The sequence below is a fragment of the Musca domestica genome, unplaced genomic scaffold (genome assembly GCF_030504385.1).
Source record: "Musca domestica strain aabys unplaced genomic scaffold, Musca_domestica.polishedcontigs.V.1.1 32, whole genome shotgun sequence".
In the NCBI taxonomy this organism is placed as follows: domain Eukaryota; kingdom Metazoa; phylum Arthropoda; class Insecta; order Diptera; family Muscidae; genus Musca; species Musca domestica.
In genome coordinates, this window is record NW_026712311.1 from 5,970,070 (window position 1) to 5,995,596 (window position 25,527).

Here is a 25,527-nt window from a genome sequence, read left to right on the forward strand (position 1 = left end):
GAAGCGAGATAGACCCATAGTTACTTTTGTTTCATAGAATCACTTTCTGAGTCGCTTTATGCATGTCAGTCCGTCCATGTATGCAAATTGCAGGTCGCATTTATTAACCGATTCTGATGAAATTTTCCAAATAATATTTGTTTGAAATTGGTCAGAATCGCCTCAAAATTAGATATAGCTCCCATATATTTCTTCAACCGATTTCGTAGTTAGTTCATATCAGTCCAAATGAATGAAATGAATTTTGGTACATCCGATTCATCCCAGAAATTGGTCAGAATCGCTTCAAAATTAGATATAGCTCCCATATATTTCTTCAACCGATTTCGTAGTTAGTTCATATCAGTCCAAATGAATGAAATGAATTTTGGTACATCCGATTCATCCCAGAAACATGTATTTCAAATTTGGTAAAGATCGGTTCAGATATAGCTAAAGCTCCCATATATATGTTTCACCCGATTTGGCGTTTAAGTCCCTCACATTCGTAATATGCACTCCAAAGGAATGATATTTGGTATCAAACATCAGATACAGCCCAGAAATACCTCTGCCAATTTTTATCAAGATCGTTTCAGATTTAGATATAGCTCCCATATGCCAATTTTTATCAAGATCGTTTCAGATTTAGATATAGCTCCCATATATATCCTCAACCGATTTCGTGTTAGTTGTCTACCAAATGGCTAATATTAGCCCAAATGACCTGAATTTTGATATATCCGACCGAATTCAGACATAGCTATAACTTGCATATATGTGTCTCATCCGATTTGGTGTTTAAACCCCTCACATTCGTAATATGTGCTCCACAGGAATGATATTTGGTACCAGATATCTTATAGAGCTCGGAAAAACCTTCATCAAATTTTATCGAAATCGGCTCAGATTTGGATATAGCTCCCATATATACCCTTAATTCGATTTCAGGTTTATTGTGCAAATAATGGCTAATATCAGCCTAAATGGAGTGAATTTCGGGAGGAATTCCGATATATATATATATATATATATATATATATATATATATATATATATATATATATATATATATATATATATATATATATATATATATATATATATATATATATATATTTAATATAATCCTTCTCGAAGTGATATCATGTTATATAAATATACCTCCTATTTTTATCTGCAGTATCGTCGAAGACACTACAGGGTGAGATAAAAAAACTGCAACTAAGTCAAACGATTCAATGTTTACATTTTTCTTAAATTTTATTGAATTAAAAGAAAAATGTCGGAATTAGCATTAAATTTTAGAATAAGTTTAGATTTGTTCGAATTGGTCACCTTTGGCCTTAAAACGGCCAATGCAACCGTCACACGCTACCCGAATGTTGATCTGCGGAATTTTGGGCCCATTCCCGGAAAACCGCTTGTTTGAGGTGATCGACACTTTGGTATGTTTTAGTGCCAACCTAGCTTTACAAAATACTCCAGACACTATAGCCCAACGGATTGATATCCGGAGATTTTGGTGGCCATTGTGCGCTGGAAATGAAGGGAGGAACCTCATTTTGTAATCATTCTTGGGTGATGCTGCTGAGTCCTGTTGGAATGTCCAAAACCCTCCAGAATATTTTCGCGATAATATTCGGCATTTATTCTGATGCCACGGTCGATTAATACGAGCGGAGAGCGACCATCGGCTGTCATTGCGGCCCACACAATCACCATGGCCAACGCTTGAGTTCAGGTGGCCAACCGAAGGTGCACATTTTCAGCTTCCCTCTTTGGCAAGTAAACAAGATCGTTTTGTTTGTTTACAAACTGCTGGACAACGAATGTTTTCTCATCGGAGAAAACCAAATTCGACAGTTCACCACTTTCGGTCAAGCGAAGCAACTCTTTAGCTCTTTGGAGTATATTTTCTTTCTGTTGCGGTGTAAGTTCTTGCACTTTTGGGAATTTCAATGGCTTTACCCCGAGCTAATTTTTCAATATTTGCCGAATGGAATATTGCGATATGTTCAGCTCACGAGCCATTTTTCGGCCACTTTCGATCAAGTCGCTTCTTTACTTTTCGAACAATTTCTGTTGCTGTTTTCTTCCGTCCACTTTCTTGACCTCGGGCTACGCTACCAGTATCACGTTAACGAGCGATGGTACGAGACACAAAAGATTTATTTATTCACATTTAAATGCTGGAGTGCTCTAACGGTAGCCTCTTGTGGTTTTCCAGTCAAATATGAAGAAATTACACTATCATACTTGAATTCCCTATCGAATAACTTTTTTTCTGAAAAATTCTCAATGCTTTTATACGCTTTTAAACAATATAATGAGCTGTCATTGGAATAATTTTAATAGCTGTCAGACGAGTGGCTTAAAAATGCCAGCAGTCTGAAGTTGGTTGCAGTTTTTTCATCACACCCTGTATTTAATCTAAAAACCAGTCAAACCCTTCTTTGTATTTTTTCTCTTTACTGCGCCAATTCACAATTCTCTCTTATACATTCTTGAATGTATTTAATAAATACCTGAAATATTTGAAGCGTCTGCTTTACTTCCGTTAAAAAATACTCCAAATGAGTACCCTTTTTTAAACCCAAACAGGAACTCTGAATTTGGTGGCCGAAAACTTTCTCTCAGCTTTTTGGCAAACTAAAAGCTTTTATCATCTTTAAATTTCATTGCGATTTATTTCCCCTTGCGAACAGATTTTGTAATTATTTCCCACGCATTGCAATTGTTATTGCGGACAGTTGTACTAAAGCGGAGGCCAAAATTTGCAAGCAAACAACTTGGGTAAAAAAAAAACCAAAACAAATGAAGAAGCTTTCATGGTAGACATGAGCAAAAACTTCGGTGGCATAGTCATCATCATCATCAATAAAATCCGACTTCTCATCATCATCAGCTGCAGCTTGGCTACCAAATCATCATCAACATCAAACGAAAGGAACTCTTTTTCAACAACCAAGTTCCACATTTGTTTTTTTTTTTGCTGCCACACAATGGCGAATAGTTACCACTTGTTGAAGTTAAAGTTGATGCCGATGTTTGGCTACACAGCAGCTCCAAAGTTGATAGCTTTAAGCCTCGCCGAAATAACCAAAAAAATATGCCAGCTAACGAATCACTCGCATCGCAGGCCAAACAAAAGTGTTGACGTTCATTGAGCCCCACTTGCAGTTTCAGTCTTTAACAAGATCTGCCAAAGCCAACAACATATCTCTCCGCTGCAAAATCCATCAACGAAACTGAAACGTGCGATTTTTCTTCTTCTACCACTTCTTCTTTGAGCTGAAAAGAAGTAATTCGGTTAACTGCTCATCGTCGTCGTCGTCGTTGTGGCTTGTACGAGTAGCTTAAACAAATATCCGCTGTTTCTTAAATCGATCGATCGCATATTGCCAGAGCTTCCATTGCGAAGAAACCCACTGACTAGCTGACTGGCGTTTCTTCCGTTGTTGTTTCATTTTTTGGCATCTCTTCTTCATTTCTGGCCACAATAGTACCACCGTACCGTTCGTTTGCTATTCATGTGCAAGCGCCTAAATCTTTTTTTTTTTTTGTTTGTTCGTTGTGAATCAGTGAGTGTATCTGTGTTCGAACGCTGGTGGTATATCTGAACCGAGCCGAGTGGCGAGCGAGCCGGTGTTGAGGCTTAAAATTAAAATCAAACTTTAAATGAATTTCAGTTACGTTTGAAACTTTTACCCAGCCAGTTGTGTGTGCGTTTTCCCCCAAAAAAAATACATTTCTGGTTCCGAAAATCGAGACAACATCTTTTGGAATGGCCAAAAACTAAACGACAAGAAAATTATTACAGCTCGTCCGTCGTCCAGACAAAAAAAAAAGTGATTAAGCTGACCAGCTAGGCGGGCACACAAACGTCCGACACAACAACGTTGTTTGCATATTTAAATTGTGGCAGATAGAAACAAAAAAAAAAAATAAATAAAAAAGAAAAGAAAAAGCCAAGCAGAAATAGATATCTTTCAAACATTTTGAGAATTTTAAATAGTCCATCATCAAAAAAAAACCTTGATTGTCATCAAATACGAAAAAAATACGAAATTTGTAACATTTTTTATGTGTGATTTTTTTTTGAAAAGAAAGTGAAAATTCTCTCTGAGAATTTTGTGAATAAAAATTCAGAAACAAGTGTGTGTGTGTCTGTCTCGTTAGATCGATCGGTCATTGACTGCTGTTGACGGCTGTAAACGTTTCCAGTGGATATTTATTGCAAAGTTCGTTCGTTCGTTTAAAATGAAAGTTTTGTCGGTGGTGCTTCTGAGCACCCTGTGCTGCTGGGCAGCTGTAAATGCCCAAGGATTTAATAACCCCAAACAACGCGGAGCTAATGATGTGGTGAGTAGGTCAAAAGCAAAGCAATAGGAATTCAAAAAAAAAAAATAAATAAATAAAGGAAAACTATTGAATAATCGAAAGATCGGAAGAAACAAAAAATAAGGACCATACATCATATTTGACGGAAATTTAGTTTCAGTACCAATATGTATATTTTGTAGGCATAGGTGGCTTTGGTAAAAACCGGTACAGCGGTGCTTAAAGAATATTTTGTCGAGAAAAAATGGTATTTTTGGTACAAAAATGGTGTCTTGTAAATAGGCCAAATTCTTACTTTTGTCATAAAAATTTCAAAGTCAGATAAAATAAGGACTCCAAAAGTGGACTTTAGAAATAAAAGATTAAACGACTAAAAATCTTTAACTTTAATAAAAAAAGTTATGGAGCAGAAGTTCTGGATTTTTAAGAAAAAAACTTAAGGGACCTAAATTATATGTAAAAGCCAAAAAACTTTTAAGAATCAAGATAGTGGTGGTGGATATTGCAAAAAAATCCGTAATTTTTATAAAGAAAATTAAAGGAAAAAAGTTATAAATATTTTAAAGACAGATAAAATAAGGACTCAAAACAATTTAATTTTTATGAAAAAAACAAGGACCAGAAGTTTTGGATTTTTAAGAAAAAAAAATTGAAGGAAAAAGTGATGGATAAAAAAAAAGAAAGAGACATCATCGGTTTTATAGAAATGATATGTAAGACCCAAAAATCGTAGATTTTAAGACTTTTATGAATAAAAATCGTGAATTTCGCAGAAAAAAAATTAAGGGGGGAAAATCCGCGATTTTTTTAGAAAAAATAATTAAAGGACCAAACATCATAAAAATTTCTAAATCAGACAAAATAAGGACTCCAAACATATACTTTGAAAAAAGGATTAAAAGATTAAAAATTAAGGAAATGTCGTGGATAAAAAAAAACTAAAGGGACAAAAATCAAAAATTTTTGGAAATGATATGTAAGACCCAAAAACCGTAGATTTTAAGACGTGTCTTGCCTTGGATTTAAGAAAAAGATGGGCCAAAAATCGTGAGTTTTTAGAAATGATATGTAAAACTCAAAAATCGTAGATTTTAAAACTTTTAAGAATGAAAATAATGGATTTTGAAAAAAAAGAAAGGAAAAAACAGTGTTTTTTTTAAGAAAAAAATTAAAGGACCAAAAATCTTGGATCGTCGACAAACATTTTTAAGGAATAAAAATTGTGACATTTTGGAAAACATTTGAAGACCATAAAAAAATTATTTTTCGGGGTCAGAAAAATAATTATGGTCCTTAAGAGAACTTTTCAAGGACTATAATCCAGAGCTTTAAAAGATTGTCTTATCTAAGTTTGATGTAATTTCTCAAGATGTTTGGCGGACTCCTACTCGTGGACTAAAAAAATGGAGGACTAAAATATTCCAAAAAATTTTTTGGATGGAATGGCAGATTCATAACTGCCGATTTCAAAAAAAAAATCGAGGTCTGGCGAGGCATAATAGTAAATTTAGATCCCCATCTGTGAATTAGTTAAGAACTTTCCGAAGGATAATCATATCCCTAATCTTAACTTGACTTAATCCTTTTCTAAGATCTAGCAGTGCTATTGCGTGATTTTTTAGGAATTTTTGTAATTTTTTTTATGAACTAGCTGACTCATATTCGCGGTTTATTAAATAACTTTCCGAAGGACTTGGAGTCCCATAAACGATGATTGTTTTAAAGAATTTTTTGGAAGACTTATAATCGTGAATTTTTTAATAATTTTTTGAAAGACAGGTTGACTTTTCGTCGGCGAAACATTCAATTGTCTTCCTAATTTTTTTTAAGGACATAGACCCATAATCGTTGACTTTTAAAGATATTTTCAAAGGTGTTATTTTTTTCTTTACAGAATTATCAGAGGACTATTAAGAATTTTTTTTAAACAAAAAAAAAATATTATACTCATATTCATAATTTTTGAAACATGTTTGAAAGGAACGTCTGACGTCTAAAGCTTCGTAGCAAGTTTCTCTGAGGAACGACAGGAATATAATAATGGATTTTTATATTCCAAAGGAAGATCTGGTTTATAATGGTGCAATTTTAAGATAATTCTTTATCGTTAAAAAATGATATTAAAAATCCTATAATAGAAGCTTTCCTTATACTCAGAAATTCGAAAATTAGGGTTAAGTTTATTGCTTAAGTAGGATTTAAGTTTAAGTTGCGAAATGAAGACAGAATTGTCAATTGTTATAAATAGGTTTTTATGTACTGAGGTAATTATAAATTCTGCCTATAAAATTCTGCATTTGATCTGTTTATCTTACCCCGTATAAAAACAGGACTAGAATATCCATTACTTATAATCAGGCTACCGTTTCATCAATTTGCAAAATCTGAATCCTATGATGAATTTTATAATGTAATAGAAAGTAATATGAAGTTAAGAAAATGAGGCAATATTCCAGACTTAAGCCATGTTAGAACTTTAACTTAGCGTGTGCAAGACTAATTTAAAACAGCGTGTTATACATTTTGGCAAAGGCTTGAAAATTCTCTCTTAATTATTCATTTTAACTGTGTGTTAAAATTTAAACTGAACAATAAAATTTATTTGATAAGACTATGGAAGGTCGGTATTCTTATAGGCAGTTCAAACATAAACTTATCCATGCATAAAAAAATCTAACATTATTCCCATTTACTGCCAATTAAGAGAGGTCATTCGAGTAATAACTCCACTTAGATATGAATAACATAATTAGATGCCTCATAGGAAAAATGCTGCATTTTATGCATCTCATACAGCAAACAAAATTCAAAACCCATTATTTCCATTATTTGATTTTTATTTGTAAAGACTTCAATGTGAACTCATTTGCTCACATCGTGTTTTTTCACAAAAGAAAACCCATGTTATTATTACCATCATCATCATCATTGCTTTTTGATTTTTTGTTAGTATTATTATTTGTAGTTTTTACTTTTTTATTTTTTAATAAAGGTATTTTTCCATTTCAAGGTCTACGATGATGGCCCTAATAAACAATCAAATATTCGTGTCAAATTTGAAATATGATGAAATAATGAATGATCATTAAATAAATTATGAACATCAATCATCGTCTGATGATATATCAATCTTATTTGGATTAATTTTTGGTTTTGATGTTTTGCTATACCTGCTTCTTTAAAACTATGCCAATTATGGGTGTTAAAGCACAAATTAAGAGATTAATCTTATCGAATGTAGATTAGATTTTTATTATGAACAATAATATAAACGATATGAAAAATAAACAATGAGAATATGGCTCATATAATTTCGGCGGGCATAACAATCTTCAACAGACTTTTTTGAAAGATTTGATCTACACGTAGGAAATTTCTGTACTTATCATAAATTTTTAAAATAAGTTTAATTTGTTTTAAATAATTTTTGGAGCACAATCTTGGATTTTTTAAAAATATGTATTTTTTGAAGGACTAGCAGAACCATAATCATTAAAGTATTTTTTTTTTTTTTTTTTTTTTTTTTTTTGAAAGACGAACACACCCAGAGAGGGAATTTTTGAAATGTTTTTTTTTTTTTTAATTTCTAGTCGACACATGACCCTAGGTATTTTAAAGATGTTTTGAAATCACTAGCAGATATATATTCGTTAATTTCTCGCTAAACCGAATTATCCATAATCGTGGAATTTTATATGCATTTTTGTAAAGATTACATTTGTAAAGAGTTTTTATCGTCGGTTTAAAAACGAAAAAAAAATAAACAGTAGAATTTTCTAAAGAATTTTAAGAGGGACTGGCAGACCAATAATTGCGGAACTTTTAAGAATTTTTCGAGGACTAGCTAGCCATAATATTAAATTTATATTCCCAATTGTGGATTAGTACTTTCAGAATGATCCGATGCTGCAACATTTAATTTCCAAAATGGTGAAAAAAATAAGTTTTTCCTTAAAATTATTAGCACATCCTATAGTGCGAAATCCAGGAGTTATGTATAGTTCCATATGAGTAGTGATTTAAGGTGATACCATTAAAAATCTGGTTCATTTCAAAAAAAAAAAAAAAAATAAATAAAATAACGATTTTAAATTTTTCCTATAAATCATCAGCAAGTCCCATTCTGCAAAATCTGGGGGAAGGGTTAGTTTCTTATAAAAGATTCCATTGAACAGATGGAAAGGAGTGCTTCCAGAAATGCCGGATGCTGAAATATATCCTTTCGAAAATCAATTTCTATACATATATCCTCAGCCATATGGCTAGAAGGGGGATTATACAGGGTGAGATTAAAAAAACTGCAACAAAGTCAAACGCCATAATTTTTACACTTTTTTAAAATTGTATTGAATGAAAGCAAAAAAATAGCATAAAATTTTAGAATAAGTTTAAATTTGTTCGATTTGGTCACCTTTGGCACGAATTATGGCCTTCAAACGGCCAATGAAACCGTCACACGCCGCCCGAATGTTGCTCTTCGATATTTTGGCCCATTCCCGGCGAAACGCTTGCTTGAGGTGATCGACACTTTGGTATTTTTTAGGGCCAACCTTGCTTTCCAAAATACTCCAGACACAATAGTCCAACGGCTCGGTATCCAGAGATTTTGGTGACCATTGTGCGCTGGAAATGAAGCGATGAATCTCATTTTGTAACCACTCTTGGGTGGCGCGTGCTGAGTCCTGCTGGAATGTCCAAGTTCTGCGGCCAAAATGTTTGCGTGCCCAAGGCTTTAATATAACATCCAGAATATTTTCGCGATAATATTTGGCATTTATTCCGATGCCACGGTCGATTAATTCGAGCGTAGAGCGACCAACGGCTGTTATGGCCATCCAAACCATCACAATGGCAGGCGCTTGAGTTCTGGTGGCCAACAGAAGGTGCATATTTTCAGCTGACCTCTTTGGCAAGTAAATACGATCAAACCAACAAACTGCTGCACAACGAATGTTTTCTCATGGGAGAAACCCAAATACGGCAATTCACCACTTTCGGCCAAGCGAAGCAACTCTTTAGCTCTTTTGAGTCTATTTTCTTTCTGTTGCGGTGTAAGTTCTTGCACTTTTTGGAATTTCAATGGCCTTACGCCGATCTCATTTTTCAATATTTGCCGAATGGAATATGGCGATATATTCAGCTAACGAGCCATTCTTCGGCCACTGCGACGCGGGTTTCGATCAAGTCGTTTATTTACTTTTCGAAATATTTCTACTGATGTTGCTGTTTTCTTGCGTCCACTTCCTTGACGTCGGGCTGTCCTTATCCCTGAAATAATCTAAACAGCTGTCGGACGAGTGGCTTAGAAAAGACACAAGTCTGAAGTTGGTTGCAGTTTTTTCATTTCACCCTGTATATCATTTTATATGGAGAAAAAGTGTCTCATCGAAATAACGATTTTAGACACTAGGTCTCTTTGGACCAAATCTGTTTAAGAACATTTGGAGTCGATCTAGCAATGTCCGTCGGTCTGTCCGTCCGTCTGTCTGTCTGGCTGGTGCGCACAATGACGCTTGAAGGGAGTATCCGATGTGGCCCAAACTTAGATCAAGTTCGGAGACGGGCAATATTGGTCTAATCCTTCTGGTACGTTCCCCACAAAAGGTCGACATTTTTCAAAAAATATTTTATTGCACAGAATGAGAAGGTTTAATCCAATTTTGCTCCAACTCGCATCAGTGCTAGGTCTCCTTCCCTCCTTCCCCACAAAGGTTCAAAATTTTGAACATTCATGAAGCTCATAAAACACGAAATTAACATCCGATTCCATTCACACTTGGTACATCTCAATATTTCCATCAACACAATATCTGTTATGAAGATGGTAGAGATCGGATCATTTCTTCTGGTACCGGCCCCACAAAGGGTCACATTTTCAATATCCATGAAACTTATAAAACTCGAAATTAAGATTCGATTCCATTCAGACTGGTTACATCTCAATATTTCCATCAACAAAAGATCTGTTATAAACATGGTAGATATCAGACCATTTCTCTGGTACCTCCCCCACATTTTGAAAAACAAAACACTCAAAGAAAGAGAAATAAGTATCCAAATCTCTTCAAATTTCACACATACAAACAGATACGAATTTGTCAATATTGGCCAACTGCTTCGGAACTTTCCCCATATAGGGTCAAGAGTTTGAATAATCATAACTCAAGGCAGGGGGGTATACATCTGCCGGGAAAACTGATACTTTTTATCTTGTTGTTCTTGAAAGTTAACATCTTTTCCCATTGTACGGAATCTTAGAAGGACGTGTCCGTTTGAGGGGTACCATTGGAAAGCGGAGTGCCTCCAGAAATAGAAAAAATCTTAAATATTTCTTTTTGGAAATTGTGAAAAAGATTGTAATTTTTACTAATGTTATCGGCATGATCTGAGAGGCACGATTTTTAAGGTTTTGAGAAACGCTTTCAAAAGTATGAAAAGATGGATATTTCGTTTGTGCTTAGTTTGAGTCTTTACTTAACAGTACATGGTTTGGGTCCTCGCTAGCAAAGTTCTTGTTCCATTCATATATATAAACCTTTAAACCTCCTTTAAAGAATGACCTCCAATCCAATTAAAAAAAGAAGTAGGCAAATCAGAAACCCAATTTAGTTATTTATGTGTTATGCACGTGTCAGAGTTCGGCACATATTGACCCATAAAAAAGGTCTTTGGTATAATTTTTATTTATTTATTTTTTTTTTCAATTCATTGTTACAATGTTTAATGCTGTTTGCTAGGAAGTTAAAAATATTGGGATCCCATAAAACCCATACTAAGAGCAGTCAATGGGAAAGCTATAAAAACCATTGTTACAAGTCAATGGAAAAACAATGGCTAAAAAAACTTTATGGATTTATAGTTTAAATCAAAACTGATTGTAAGTATTAGAAATGTGGAGGGCAACACTAAATGCACTCAATTGCCTTCAAGTCAAATAGAGGCAATGATTATGGCAGCGTTTGCTTGCTTCAATATTAGCCAGCTATGTATTATGACAAAACTGAAGATTTAAAGGAAAATGGAAACTTTTTAGTAGCAGGAAATTATGAATTACATAATTTTAAACCCAAAACTCAAGAAAACAAACAAGCAGCTCAATGAAAAAATAAAAGCAAAAATGTTGAGGGAAAATCATCGTTTAGCCATAACCCCTCCATCAGCTTTTCTATTAATCTTCTTTCAATAGCTTCGCCATAATTTACTAATAATTGCTTTCTGTTTTTATTTTGTTTGTCACTAATCGCGTAATTTTATTTCATTTGGATAGATGGAAAATCCATTAGTATAAGTTTCAGTAACTGGCCATTGAAGCTCCGTTGCCGTTTTCTTGCGTCTGTTTCATAATAACTTTTAGGGGCTAACTACAAAATGCTTGACTTTGACTTTGGTTCCGCTATTCGGCGTTCTGTTTTGGTGTAAAAACCACAATGGAAGACAATGAGTTTAGTTTTTGTTTGTCTTCTTGGTCTATTAAGACAATGCTATTTCAATGATTAAGAGTTTATACTTAGAAACGGCGCCTCTTTTAATTTATGCCATTTAATAAGAAATTTTTCTCGTGGTTTAATTTTAGGGAGGGAGAAGGAGGGGGAACTTAATTATTTCCATATTAAGCCAGAACTTTCTTTTTTATAATTTTTTCATGTGGAGAGAGGAAATAATGGTCTTCAAATATGTGGAGATGTAGTCGCTGGTACGAAATTATATTAGAATTGGATAGGACAGGTTAAAACCAGTAAGGAACAGTCAAAAGTCGGGCGGGGCCAAATATATGTTACCGTACGTAAAACGTACATCCCGAAATTCACCCCATTTGGGCTGATATTACCCATTATTTGCACAATAAGCCTAAAATCGGATAAGGGTTAAATATGGGCTCTATCGAGCTCATAGTACCGAATATCATTGTTGTCGAATGCAATTTACGAATGTGAGGGACTTAAACACCAAATAAGATGAATATAATATGCTATAGCTATATCTGAACCAATTTTCACCAAAATTTAAAGTATTTTCCTTTAGACTGAATTCCGTCGGATGTGCCCAATATCCAAATCTGAACCGATCTTGATCAAATTTGTCAAAGGTATTCCCGAGATGTATAAAATGGCTGGTATCAAATATCATTGTTTTCGAATGCAATGTGGAGGACTTAAACACAAAATCGGATGAATCATATATATGGGAGCTATAGTTATATCTGGACCGATTTTCACCAAATTTGATGTACTTGAATTCGGTCGAATGTGCCAAAATTCAGGTCATTTGGACTGATATTGGCCATTTGGTGCACAATTAACGCCAAATCAGTTGAAGATATATATGGATTAAACCCAAATCTGAACCGATTTTGATTAAATTTGGCAAAGGTATTTTCGAGCTCTATAAGATATCTGGTACCAAATATCATTTTTGTCGAATGCAATTTACGAATGTGAAACCCCAAATCGGACGAACCATATATATGGGTGCTATAGCTATATCTGAAACGATTTTCAGCAAATTTAATGTTCTTGCTTCTAGACTGAATTCGAAATCAGATGCACCCAAAATTCAGGTCATTTGGAGTGATATTGGCCATTTGATGCACAATTGAGCCGAAATCGGCTGAAAGTATATATGGGAGCTAAATCTAAATCTGATCCGATTATCAATTCAATAAAGTTCGTCCTTGGATCAAATAAATATTCATTATTCATCTCAACCGAATAATAAATACGACCTGCATTTTGTTCACATTTTTTTTTTAAATTTTATAGAATGATAGCAAAAAATATCGGAAATAGCATGAAATTTTAGAATAAGTTTAGATTTGTTCGAATTGGTCACCTTTGGAACGATTTATGGCCTTCAAACTGCCAATGAAACGTCACACGCTGCCCGAATGTTGATCTGTTGTATTTTGGACCATTCCCGGTGAAGGGCTTCCTTGAGGTAATTGACACTTTGGTATTTTTTAGTGCCAACCTTGCTTTCCAAAATACTCCAGACACAATAGCCCAAACGGATTGGTATCCGGAGATTTTGGTGGCCATTGTGCGCTGGACATGAAGCGAGGAACCTCATTTGGTAACCATTATTGGCTGGCGCCTGCTGAGTCCTATTGGAATGTGCAAGGTCTGCGGCCAAAATGTTTGCGTGCCCAAGGCTTTAATACACCCTCCAGAATATTTTCGCGATAATATTCGGCAATTATTTTGATGCACGGTCGATTAATACGAGCGGAGAGCGACCATCGGCTGTTATGGAGGCCCACACCGTCACCATGGCCGGCGCTTGAGTTCTGGTGACCAACCGAAGGTGCACATTTTCAGCTGACCTCTTTGGCAAGTAAACACGATCATTTTATTTGTTTACAAAGTGCTGGACGACGAATATCTTCTCATCGGAGAAAATCAAATTCGGCAGTTCAGCACTTTCGGCCAAACGAAGCAGCTCTCAAGCTCTTTTGAGTCTATTTTCTTTCTGTAGCGGTGTAAACTCTTGCACTTCTTTGGAATGGCTTTACCCCGAGCTCATTTTTCAATATGTATTTTCCGAATAGAATATTGTGATAGGTTCAGCTCACGAGCCATTTTTCGGCCACTGAGACATGGGATTCAATCAAATTGCTTCTTTATTTTTCGAACTATTTCTGCTGATGTTGCTGTTTTCTTCCGTCCACTTCCTTGACGTCGGGCTATGCTACCAGTATCACGGTAACGGGCAATGGTACGAGACACAAAAAATGTATTCACATTTAAATGCTGGAGTGCTCTAACCATAGCCACTTGTGGTTTTCCAATCAAATATCACACTATCACCCTTGAATTCCATCACGAATAACTTTTTTCTGGAAAATTCCCAGCAAAATGCTTTTGTACGCTTGTAAATAATATAATGAGCTATTACTGGAATAATTTTAACAGCTGTCAGACGGGTGGCTTAGTAATGACAGCAGTTTGAAGTTGGTTGCAGTGTTTCATCTCACCCTGTATATTGGGCGAATGTATGGGGCTTAAATTCTGAATATAGAGACATTGAAATAGTTTTCGGCAGAAAAATTGGTTGTGGGACCATTGTGCAATGATTTTACTAATATCCTCCACATAAAACTGCAAAATGAAGGACTTCGAAGAGGATATACTTGAATGATATATAAAACCTTGAAAGTCTGACAATTTAGCATGATTTACGAAGTTTTATGAAAGAATGTTGTCGGACCTAACAAATTGTGCATTTTGAGTACTAAAAAGGCTTAACACGGTCTATGGGAACGAATCCAATAATTCGCTGACGAATAAGCCGACAATTGCAAGTATTGAATATATTTCCACTCACACAGGAAATTTCAAATACCAGCTGATTCGTTTGAAAACAGGACCGTATCCTTTGAAGTACTGGGAATCAGGTTATACTGTTATATAATTAAAATGCCAAAAAGTGGACAAAATTCGATATTTTTTAAAAGAAGTTAACCTGCTAATTGCGATACCGAAATATAAAAATAAAAGTCGAAAAAAACCAACCAGATATATAAATGTGTGGGTTCCTTCCCTTATGTATATTTAAGCATGTTCTGGTTGGCCGTAGCTCCCCAAATTCCCTTAGGTGTTGTGACAGATGGTCATGTTGTTCCATTGGATGAATTTGGTATAAGTTCTCTCCACTTTTAAATACCTATATAAATTTCAGTATAATTACAATGGACAGACGAACGGATACCTGAGCATAGCTATATGAAATCTAACATTTTTCTCGAAAGAATAACCAAGACAATATTACCATAAGACTCAATCAGTTAATTTTAATATCGCATAGATTAATGCCAATTTTTTTAAAAATCTACCATTTCCCCTCAGAGTATTTCTCCATCAAGCCAATAAATTCTCCAGTCCAACAAAAAATTGCGTAACTCATTTTTTTTTATTTTTTCAAAAAAATATATATCGCATAAATAATTATTCCCTCCAACGACAAGCTTCCTACTTATCTCATTCATCTATAGCTACATATTTCACGTAGTTTCATTTTTAACAATTCAAATTACGATTGACAAGCTCATAAATCTTCGGTATTAACTTCACTCAATTAATTTTGGTTATGGAATTTTGAGTTTGAATATTTATTAACTGTGGAGTTTCTTGACCAGTGGTCAGTTGATGGCAGTCAAAATTCATAATATTTTGTAGAAAACAAAAACCCATCCTGCTGCAGCAATATACAAACTCCATTATCATCATTGAAACTTCATTATTGTCAAAATCATGAATATTTTCCCCCTCTCACATGTACTCCGGCCACTAATGTTTATAGCTATGTGTGATTTTGTCATTATTACTTTTTTTATTGTTTGTGTGTAAGAAATACCCGGGCATTGTTGTTGTTATTGCTATTGTCGTTACAACTTGTTACCACAACCTGTGAATCTTCAGCGTCTTTTGCTCAAGTGGTTTCCGATCATCTTCATTCATTGGTTTCTGGTCACCACTTAATAACAAGTTTTTGTCGTCGGTGTCGTTGTTGTTGTTTAAATGAATAAATAACTTTACACCAACCAACCACCTCCAAACATGATCACCTGCAGCAGCAACAACAATAACCAATGACTACAACTTTAAAGCGTCGCATCTTCTTCTTCTTCTTTGCAGACTCTCTAGGCTTCAGGTTTCTTAACGAAAAGGGAAAGTTCGATTTTTTGTTGTTGTTATTGTTTTCATGAAAGGCATAGAGAAGTTGTAGTAGAAGAAACCGAAAACGTGTTTGTTCGAAATAAATAATTATTGTAACAAAAGTGAATTTTTTCGATTAAAGGTTATAGATGGCCAAAACTGGCCGTTTTTTGGTAAATTCGAATGTTTCTTGGCAAACCAATGGAATTTGTGAAGGGGGATTCGAATGAAGGGACAGACAGGTTGTTAAAAAAAAACTTGTGATAAAGAATGGCAACGGCCTTTACTGCGCAAAAGTGTGTCAAGACAACTGGTCAGGGATGTATATTAAGAAGTAAGAAAATGGATTCAAATAGTATTTAGCCAACACCTCTGAAATAACTTAGGAACCTTACCTTACAAACCATTCCTATAATATCTACGATGATGTGTTTGTTTTTCTTTATCATATATCCATATAATATCCAGGATTGATACGATTAATACGAGCGGAGAGCGACCATCGGCTTTTATGGCGGCCCACACCATCACCATGGCCAGCAGTGAGTTCTGGTGGCCAACCGAAGGTGTAATTTTTTCAGCTGACCTCTTTGGCGATTATTGGTTGCAGTTTTTTCACCTCACCCTGTAATTTGAAGACAATCCGATTCCTACATCACGATCATTTTGTTTGAGAGAAACCAAATTCGGCAGTTCACCACTTTCTACCAAGCGAAGCAACTCTTTAGCTCTTTTGAGTCTATTTTCTTTCTGTTGCGTTGTAAGTTCTTACACTTTTGGAATTTCAATGGCTTTACCCCGAGCTCATTTGTAAATATTAGCCGAATGGAATTTTGCGATACGTTCAACTCACGAGCCATTTTTCGGCCACTGCAACGCGGGTTTCGATCAAGTCGCTTCTTTACTTTTCGAACCATTTCTTCTGATGTTGCTGTTTTCTTTGGTTCACTTCCTTGACGTCGGGCTACGCTACCCGTTATCACGGTAACGAGCGATGGTACGAGACACAAAAGATTTATTCACATTTAAATGTGGGAGTGCTCTAACGAAAGCCACTTGTGGTTTTCCAGTCAAATATAAAGAAATCACACTATCACGCTTGAATTCCACCACGAATTACTTTTTTTATGGACAATTCTATCCAATTCTTTGTACACTTGTAAACAACATAATAAGCTGTCACTGCAATAATTTTAACAGCTGTCGGACGAGTGGCTTAGAAATGACAGCAGTCTGAATTGGCAGCAGTTTTTTCATCTCACCCTATATAGCTCCCATGGAATTGTACCTTCTGATATTCGATATTTTGTCACAGTTCAAAATGGGTTTTACATACTGTGGCAGAACATTATCCATACAGGTTCATATTAACATATTGCCCCATATAACGGTACATTTGGAGATTCGGCACTAGCAGACTTTTTTACATGACTTACTCTTTGAATAGTGGAGATTATTAAAATGTTCAGACTTAACTGCTATTTTACTTGTTAATTTTTCTATCAAACTTACAGCTTCTCTAAAAATGCCCTTTTCTTTGGCAAAATGTCCTTTTCGTTTATATATTATTTTTCTGGCGCCACCTTCTCCTCCCCTTAATCCGGAAATTCACATAATGCCTCTGCCTTTATTCCAACAATTATTTCCGATTATGAACAAAGAGCCATTTATGGCCACGGAAACGCCCATCACAAAGGCGAAATAAAAGCCGGATGGGAAAAGGCAAATAAAATAAAAATCTTAACAGGATATCAATAAGGCACAGAGAGCGATAAGGGAAAAATATAACCCATTTAGTAAACTTTATTGATGGAAGATAAAGAAAGACAAAGAAGATTGGATATGTATTTAACGACATTATTTTCAAAGGCGTTTAGTGAAATAATTTTATTAAACTACTGAGATTTTTTCTAAGTACTTACAAATCAGAATCCTAACCCCATACTTTGACAGGGACATTTCTGGGAAGTAAGTACTAAAATAAACAAATAAATTCAAAAGAGCAGTCGTTCTGTTTTTAGAAAAATAACTAAAAAAAAGATGTAAGTTTGGCCGGGCCGAACTTTGAATACCCCCCACTACTTGGTACAAAAAAAATAAAATCCGTTAAAAATTCTGTTAAAATCTTAAAAATAACGAGTGTAGCCATATATTAGAGCCTATACGACGACGTGGACCTGCATAGGCAACTTTTGTCATAAGCTATTACAATATTCAAATGCGAAACTTGAAAAAAATCTGTTTATAATGGTGCTAAAATCTTAAAAGTACCGAACATAGGGAGGTACCATGGGGGTTATAAAACGTGGACCTGCACAGACAACACTGCACATCATAGGCTGTAGTGTTCATTACGAACTTCAAATACCAAATTTCAAATAGTTCCGGTAAATAATGTTTCTAAAATCATAAAAATACCCAATATCGGGAGGTACCGTTATATGGGGGCTATACGAAGACGTGGACCTACATGGCCCATTTTCTTTCTTAAGCTGTAGTATCCATTTCGAATTTCAAATACCAATTTTGAAACAATTCCGGTAAATAATGTCGCTAGAATAATCGAAATACGGAATATCGGGAGGTACCGTTATATGGGGGCTATACGAAGACGTGAACCTACACGGCCCATTTTTAATATCAAAAGTCCAGCAAATATAATACACATTTGAGTAAATTTTTATCAACTTTCTTCATTTCGTTCGGAAGCTACAGTGATTTCCAAAGACGGACAGACGGACGGACATCGCTAAATCGACATAGAATTTTATGCTGATCAAGAATATATATCCTCTGTGGGGTCTAAAATGTGTATTTCGAGGTGTCACAAACGGAATGACAATTTTAATATACCCTGCATACTATGGTGGAGGGTATAAAAAGAGTTGTATTTGTGTTAATTTTTTAGAGTACTCAATTTTTTATTTTGTTTTCATGATGGAGGGCTTGAACCTGCCATTTTGTAATTGTTAGTTGAACACACCATTCACTATCCCACGGATTTCAAACTTTTTTTGCCCAAAATGCAAGAGCTTCACTTGGCTGATGGTGCCACATGTCACATGGACTCATTGAGAGTCAAGTTTGGTGAACAATTTATTTCACGTTCAAGAACCCTTCAATTGTCTGCATAATTGGTGCGATTCAAAGCCTTTAGACAAGTCTTTGTGGGGCTATGTTATAGCTCTTATCTTTATAGACGAGCTCACTTTAATTAATGCATTTGAAAGACAGCATTGAAGCAGTTTTTCATGAGATATCGGCCGAAATGAATTTAAGGCGTAGACACAGCCAGGATTCGCATGACATAATCTTCAAACATTAAATTATTTGGACTATACTATTAAGTTAAATAAAAATTTCCTGAATTTCTTTTCCTATAGCTCTTGAGAAAGAAAAAAAATTTCAAAAATATTAATAAAATTGACCTTTTTAAAAATTGGAGAAAACTCTCTTTTAATCCCACAATAAATATTGTAATAAAATATTACCTCATTTCGAATATAATATTAATAAAGTATTGATAAATTAGTTTCAACACCACCGTACCAGAAATGTATTTTAAAGAAATTTATTTTTTCCTATGTTTATTAAATCAATGTTTTGGTCAGTAATTTTTTATTACTCAATTTGCTGACATTATTTGTGGTTTTCATACGAACAAAAAAATTCCACTTTTATTGTTTATTTCCTAATATGTTGTCTCTCCAACAAAATCATGCAACAAGATCTCTCCAAAATTAGATGATATAACATTGCGAATTTTACCACCCCATGTTAAGTGTAATGCGATTGCATTTAACATTGCAATAACCAACAACACCAAAGAAATAGTTACGTTTAACGAATAGGGAAGTTGAAACGCCAAGTTTGTTTGTGATTTTTCACACCCAGCTGTTAAAACGTGTCATTGACTAAATTAAGATAACACAAATGATTTTTTTATCAATACGACACATTGTAAATATTTAAAAATGTGGCACTTGTATTTATTTTTCAAATATAATTTAAAGAAATCTTTAAAAAAAATTAACAATTTAAAAAAAATAAATTTATTTTTAATCTCAGCCTCAGGAAGTACATTCTTTGAAATGTGACATCGAAAATATTTTTAATAAAAATACAAAACCATTAAAAACACAAGTCAAAAAGTATCAGTCGGTTTAGCTGACAGATGTATGCCTTCAGCCAATGTTCGATTATTTAAACATATTTTAACTTCTGTTATAATTATTCAAATTGTTCACCCTCTATGGAGTGGGTTCCGCAGGAATGGGCCAATATTGTCCATATCATATCGGACCTAAATAAATATAATATAAATATTGATGCCCGTGAAGGTAAATTTTTTATTTTGTGTTGGTGCGCAAGGGGTTAATTAAAAAATAGTTTTTTTTTTAATATTAATGATTTTTACCATTTTTTTTGGATAAATCAACGTATTTTTTAATAAGTATTAAGATAGTAACAATTCTCCTAAATTAATTTAACTGGAAAATGACACAATCTCCCGACTAGGACGAATAACCAGAGTATTGTTGGCGGTAGGGAAACTGCATGGAAAATGCTGAATTGCACAAAAACTATGCTAGCTGCGTCATTGAGGCAGGTCTTAAATGAAAGGTCTCGAGGAGTACTTTCTGGCTATTCCAAACTGATTTCAGATAATCGAATTTTTCCGATTTTCTAACCAAAGTGGCGGTTTCGGTAGAAGGCGTGGACCGTGGACAACAGACCTTGGGTTCATAAAAATATTGTGATGAGTGTAATTTGAAGAGAACCGGAGGCTTGTTTCGGATTTTATGATAGTTTTAATACCATCCACCATATATAGTATGGAGGGTATATTAAGTTCGTCATTCCGCTTGTAACTCATGGAAATAATAATTTTAGACCCATCAAAGTATATATATTCTTAATCAGCGTAAAATGTCAATCAGCGTAACGGTACCCCCGATATTTGGAATTTTAATGATTTTAACCACATTTGTCAAAAACAGTGTCTGAAATTCTACACAAGTGGTTCTTTTTGACTAATTTTCCTCCAGAAAAAGAGTTGTCTACATAGGTCCACTATATCGTATATCCCCCATATAACTGTACCTCCCGCTATTCAGTATATTGATGATTTTAGCCACATTTTTCAATGGAATTGTGTGAAATTACACACAAGGAGTTCTCTGTGAGTACTTTATCCCCTGAAAGAGAATTGTCTATATAGGTCCAAATATAGCCCCGAAAAAAGGGTGCCCCCGATATTGAGATTTTATCCACATTTTTCAATGGAATCGGCTTAAAATCCGCACAAGAAATTTCTTTTAAGTACTTTAAATCCCTTGAAGAGAATTGTAAAAATATTTTTTGGAGAATTTCGACCTTTTGTGGGGGAGGTACCAGAAGGATGGGAGAGGGTTATCGTGCACACTATCCAAACAGACCGACAGACGGCCGGACATTGCTAGATCGACTCCAAACGACTCCTAAAACGAATTTGGTCAAAAGAAACCTAGGGTCTAAAACTGTTATTTCGATAAGGCACGTTTTGGCCATATCAAATGATGTATACCCTCCGTAGTCATATGGCTGAGGGAATAATAAATATTTTAATAAATATATGACATTGTATTTACAATATGTAAATATTTCTTTCTTCTCTCTCTAACTTCAGTTTTTTTCAAAGATTTCCAAGATTAATGAAGTTTTCAAAATTTATTTACACCCCATTATAAATATATCCCTATCTATTTATTAATTTATCTCTATCCGTCACACCTTACACTTGTCAAAAAGTGGGGGAGGGAGGAGCGCCCACGATTGTTGTCTGTTTGCCCAGCCTTAGCAATGAAAGTGAATAATTCAAACAATAACATATTTATTTTTATACAATTTCTATTTTGTTGCGCTACAATTTCGATGTGCTTCATTTTTATTTGCCTTTTGCTTTAATAATTCATAAACAACTTCACGCATGCGCACCAATGTAAACGGCAATGGTCTGGTGGTACTTACTTACCTCTCTACGTTGCTATTGTTTGTGTGGCAACAATGCGAAACGAGATAAATAAATAAATACATATTTAACTAGAGATAAGTTGAATACAATTTATGAAGATGTTGGAAAAGGTAGTTCAATGGGGTTTGAGAGCTGGAGGGGGAAGAGACCCACTTTTATTACAAATCGACATATCAATGGCAAAAAAATAAATAATAAAAAAAAAAAAAACTATGAGCATGGTCAATATCAGCAGAGGCATCAACAGCAACGCCACCAGCCACTACCTCCTCCCTCTCCACCTCCAACAACATCTACATAAAAAATCAATCTTGTTAACATTTATTTAAGAAAGTGGGTCACAAGCCGCCATGCCGGCTATTTATGACGGCCGATCATTGCTGCTGATGTTTTGAATATTTTGTTTTCTTCCGATATTTCTTTTTTTTCTTTCCTTTCCGACATGGAATATTTAAAAAAAATTTTATTAAAATTATGCTAAATTTATTTTTAGAAATTATTGCTTTTAAAAAATGAAAGCTTTAGATGAAAATATTCAAACTCATAAATTGAAATCATTTCAATGTTACACATATCAAAATATATAAAAAATACAAAATTTTAAATATTTCTTTTTTTCCAAAAAATATTTTGTCTTGATAAGAGAAAGTGTTGTTGACAAATTTTTAACTCTTTTTCTTTTTGTTGTTTGTTTCTCAAAACTAGAAATTCATAAACCCTTATAACAGATGGCGCTAATGGCCAAGTTGATTGGCTAGTTTTTCCTTCTTGTTATTACCACAAAAGCACCCGGCTGGTTATGTGTTTAATAACAATTTTCTGTTAATTTTATCCCACTACCAAGCCAGACTTTGTTTTTGTGGAAAAACAAACGGTTGTGTCTAACACAAACACATGCACACACACTCATACACATGAAATAACAAAAGAGTCTGTTAACCAAACAAACTAATCCTGTTTAACATCTTCACTCTTTTTTTCGGCTAATATTTGTTTAGTTTTGTGCTCAAAAATTACGACGAACAGACAAAAAAAAAACTTGATATTTACCAAACAATGAATACCCACGAGGAAATTTGGTCATCCAAGATGCGAAATCTGGGTTCAATGAACCTCATAAAAGGTTTATGGAAAACAAAGCCGCTTACAGGAATTTTATGGGTTAGAGTTTTTTGAATCACCTTTTCTTTATAGAAAAATTTACAAGGGCCTTCTCAGAATAGAAACCCTTCTGAAGGTATTAAATGGAAGGCTTAAGGACCATTCCAAATAGATGGCCTTCCATAAATATCGTGTCCTAAGGCCTAAGGGTCTTTCCGAATGGAGGGCCTTCTGTGAACGGAGAACCGTCTAAAGATCTCCTATGACGTTTGACAATCCTCTGAAGGTCTTCATAAATATATGACCCTTGTGAAGTGAAGATGTTGAACCCTTGTTGTATATAATACACTTTAAAGGTTTTGTGACATTCTTCTCTTATTGAGGGCCTTGTCTGAGGCCTTTCGAAGGCCATCTATGAATAGAATACCCTCTGAATGTCTTTATATGGAACACCCCTCAAAAGTCTTCCACATAAAAGACCTTTGAAGATCTTCTTTGTGAAGCACATTCATTGGGGGTCTTCTTTTATAGAAGGTATTTTCATCGTCTGCTTTGTACAAAAGACCCTTTAAGATTTGAGAATAACTTTTGGATGATTTTCTTTGTATGGAAGACATTTTCAAGATCTTCTCAGTACAGAAAACCTTGTAAAGACCAAAGGCCTTAGCTGCGTAAAAAAGACCCACATAGAAAACATTTTGAGGGTTTCACTGTAAAGCCGACTTAAAAAGTCTTGCCTTCTTTTGTATAATAAGGCTTACAAGACTTCTCTGTATTGATACTCTCAAAAAGCTCATCTTTTTGCAGTAGACCTTGTTAAGGTCTTCTCATACGGAATATCGTATGACTCTGTATCGAAAATCCTGGAAAGTCTTCTAGGAGTTGAATTCCTTGTGAAAGTCCTGTACGATTGAAAGACCTTGTTAAAGTCTTCTCTGAATTGAAGAACTTGTTAAGGTCTCCGCTGAATGGAAGACCTGGCGGAAGTCTTTTCTAAATTGAATACCATAAGAGGTCTTCCCTACACAGGAGACCTTGTAGAAGTTTTCTTTGGACAGAATACCTCATAGAAGTCAGCTTTAGAAAGAAGACCTTGTAACGGTCTTCAGAAGACTTTATAGAGGTCTTCTATAGACAGAAGACCTTATAGAGATCTACTTTAGTCAGAAGACCTTGCAGAAGTTTTTTCTAGACAGAATACCTTATTGAAGACTTATCTCAACAGAAGACCGTACAGATATCTACACTAGACAGAAATTCTTTTAGAGGTCTTCTCCAGACAGAAGACTTTATAGAGGTCTCCTCTAGACAGAAGTCCTTATAGAGGTCTTCTCTAAACAGAAGACCTTGTAACGGCCTTCTTTATACGGAAGACCTTATAGAGGTCTTCTCTAGACAGAAGACCTTATGCATGTTTCTTGGCAAAAAAACCTTTTAGAGATCTTCTCGAGATAGGGATATTTTCTAGACAGAAGACCCCTTAGAGGCATTCTCTAAGAAGAAGAAGACCTTATAGAGGTATTTTCCATATACAGTAGACCTTGTAGAGATATTTTATAGACAGAAGTACCTATAGATATCTTCGTTGTACAGAAGACCTTTTTGAGGTCTCCGGTAAGGAAGACCTTCTTGAGTACCTCTGTATAGAAGATCTAGCATAGGTTTTCTCTATACTGACGGTCTTGTAGAAGTATTCTCTGTGTAGGACACCTTGTTAAGGTCTTCTCTAATTGTAAACAATTAAATAATTCCTTTCTATAGAAGGCCTACTAAAGGTCTCCCTTCGTTTTGAAGGTCCTCCCTCAATAGTGCATGTTTGGAGGGCAGATTTTATCTTCTTCTTTAGAAAGTCTTCTTTGTATGAGACTCTTTGAAAAACTTCTTTCTTTATAACAAGAAGAAGAAGTGGAGTGGACCTTTAGAAAATCTTCTTCCTCGTACAACCCCTTGGAAGCCTTCTATTGTGGAAGGCTTTAAGAAGGTCCCCCTTTTTAGGATCCGTTTTGAAGAATAGACAATTTAGTACACTTCCATTAAATGAAGGGTGACAAGTCTTTAATAGGTAAAGGACATTTGGGGTCCTCCAAAGCGTATAATGTTTGAAAGGTATTCTTTCGGAAGAAGAGGGAGTTGTAGACATGTTATAGGAAGAAGACATTCAAAAGTATTGATAAATGTTTTCATCGTCTAAAAATCATTCTTCTTCCGAAAGAATGCTTTTAAAACATTCTACACTTTGGAGTACCAAAAATATCCTTTTTCTATGAAAGACTTTTTACCGTGTCTGGATGAGCCACAAATTCCCATCAATTGGTGTTTCACTTAATGAAAAAATACCTATTTGTCTAATTCTTCCTGGGGCCTTCAACTCTTAATTTTCTCTTCGAGTGTAAATTTCACACAACCTTATGTTTCAGTGTTTGAGTTTGGTTTTCTTTC

General features: G+C 34.7%; 1 protein-coding gene across 3 annotated transcripts in view; it reads left to right on the forward strand.

Annotated features, from left to right (window-relative positions):
• Nucleotides 1-3,533: 3,533 nt before the first annotated feature.
• Nucleotides 3,534-25,527, forward strand: part of LOC101892635 (serine/threonine-protein kinase WNK1) — a 75,283-nt gene continuing 53,289 nt past the window's right edge. For 2 of the 3 annotated variants that reach the window (XM_059125220.1, XM_011296181.3), the window contains exon 1: nucleotides 3,535-4,344. In XM_059125220.1, coding sequence (XP_058981203.1) covers nucleotides 4,243-4,344 — 102 coding nt within the window. In that variant the 5' untranslated portion in view covers nucleotides 3,535-4,242. Of the gene's footprint in view, nucleotides 4,345-25,527 lie in introns of all 3 variants that reach the window. The other variant, XM_059125221.1, reaches the window with a different exon arrangement.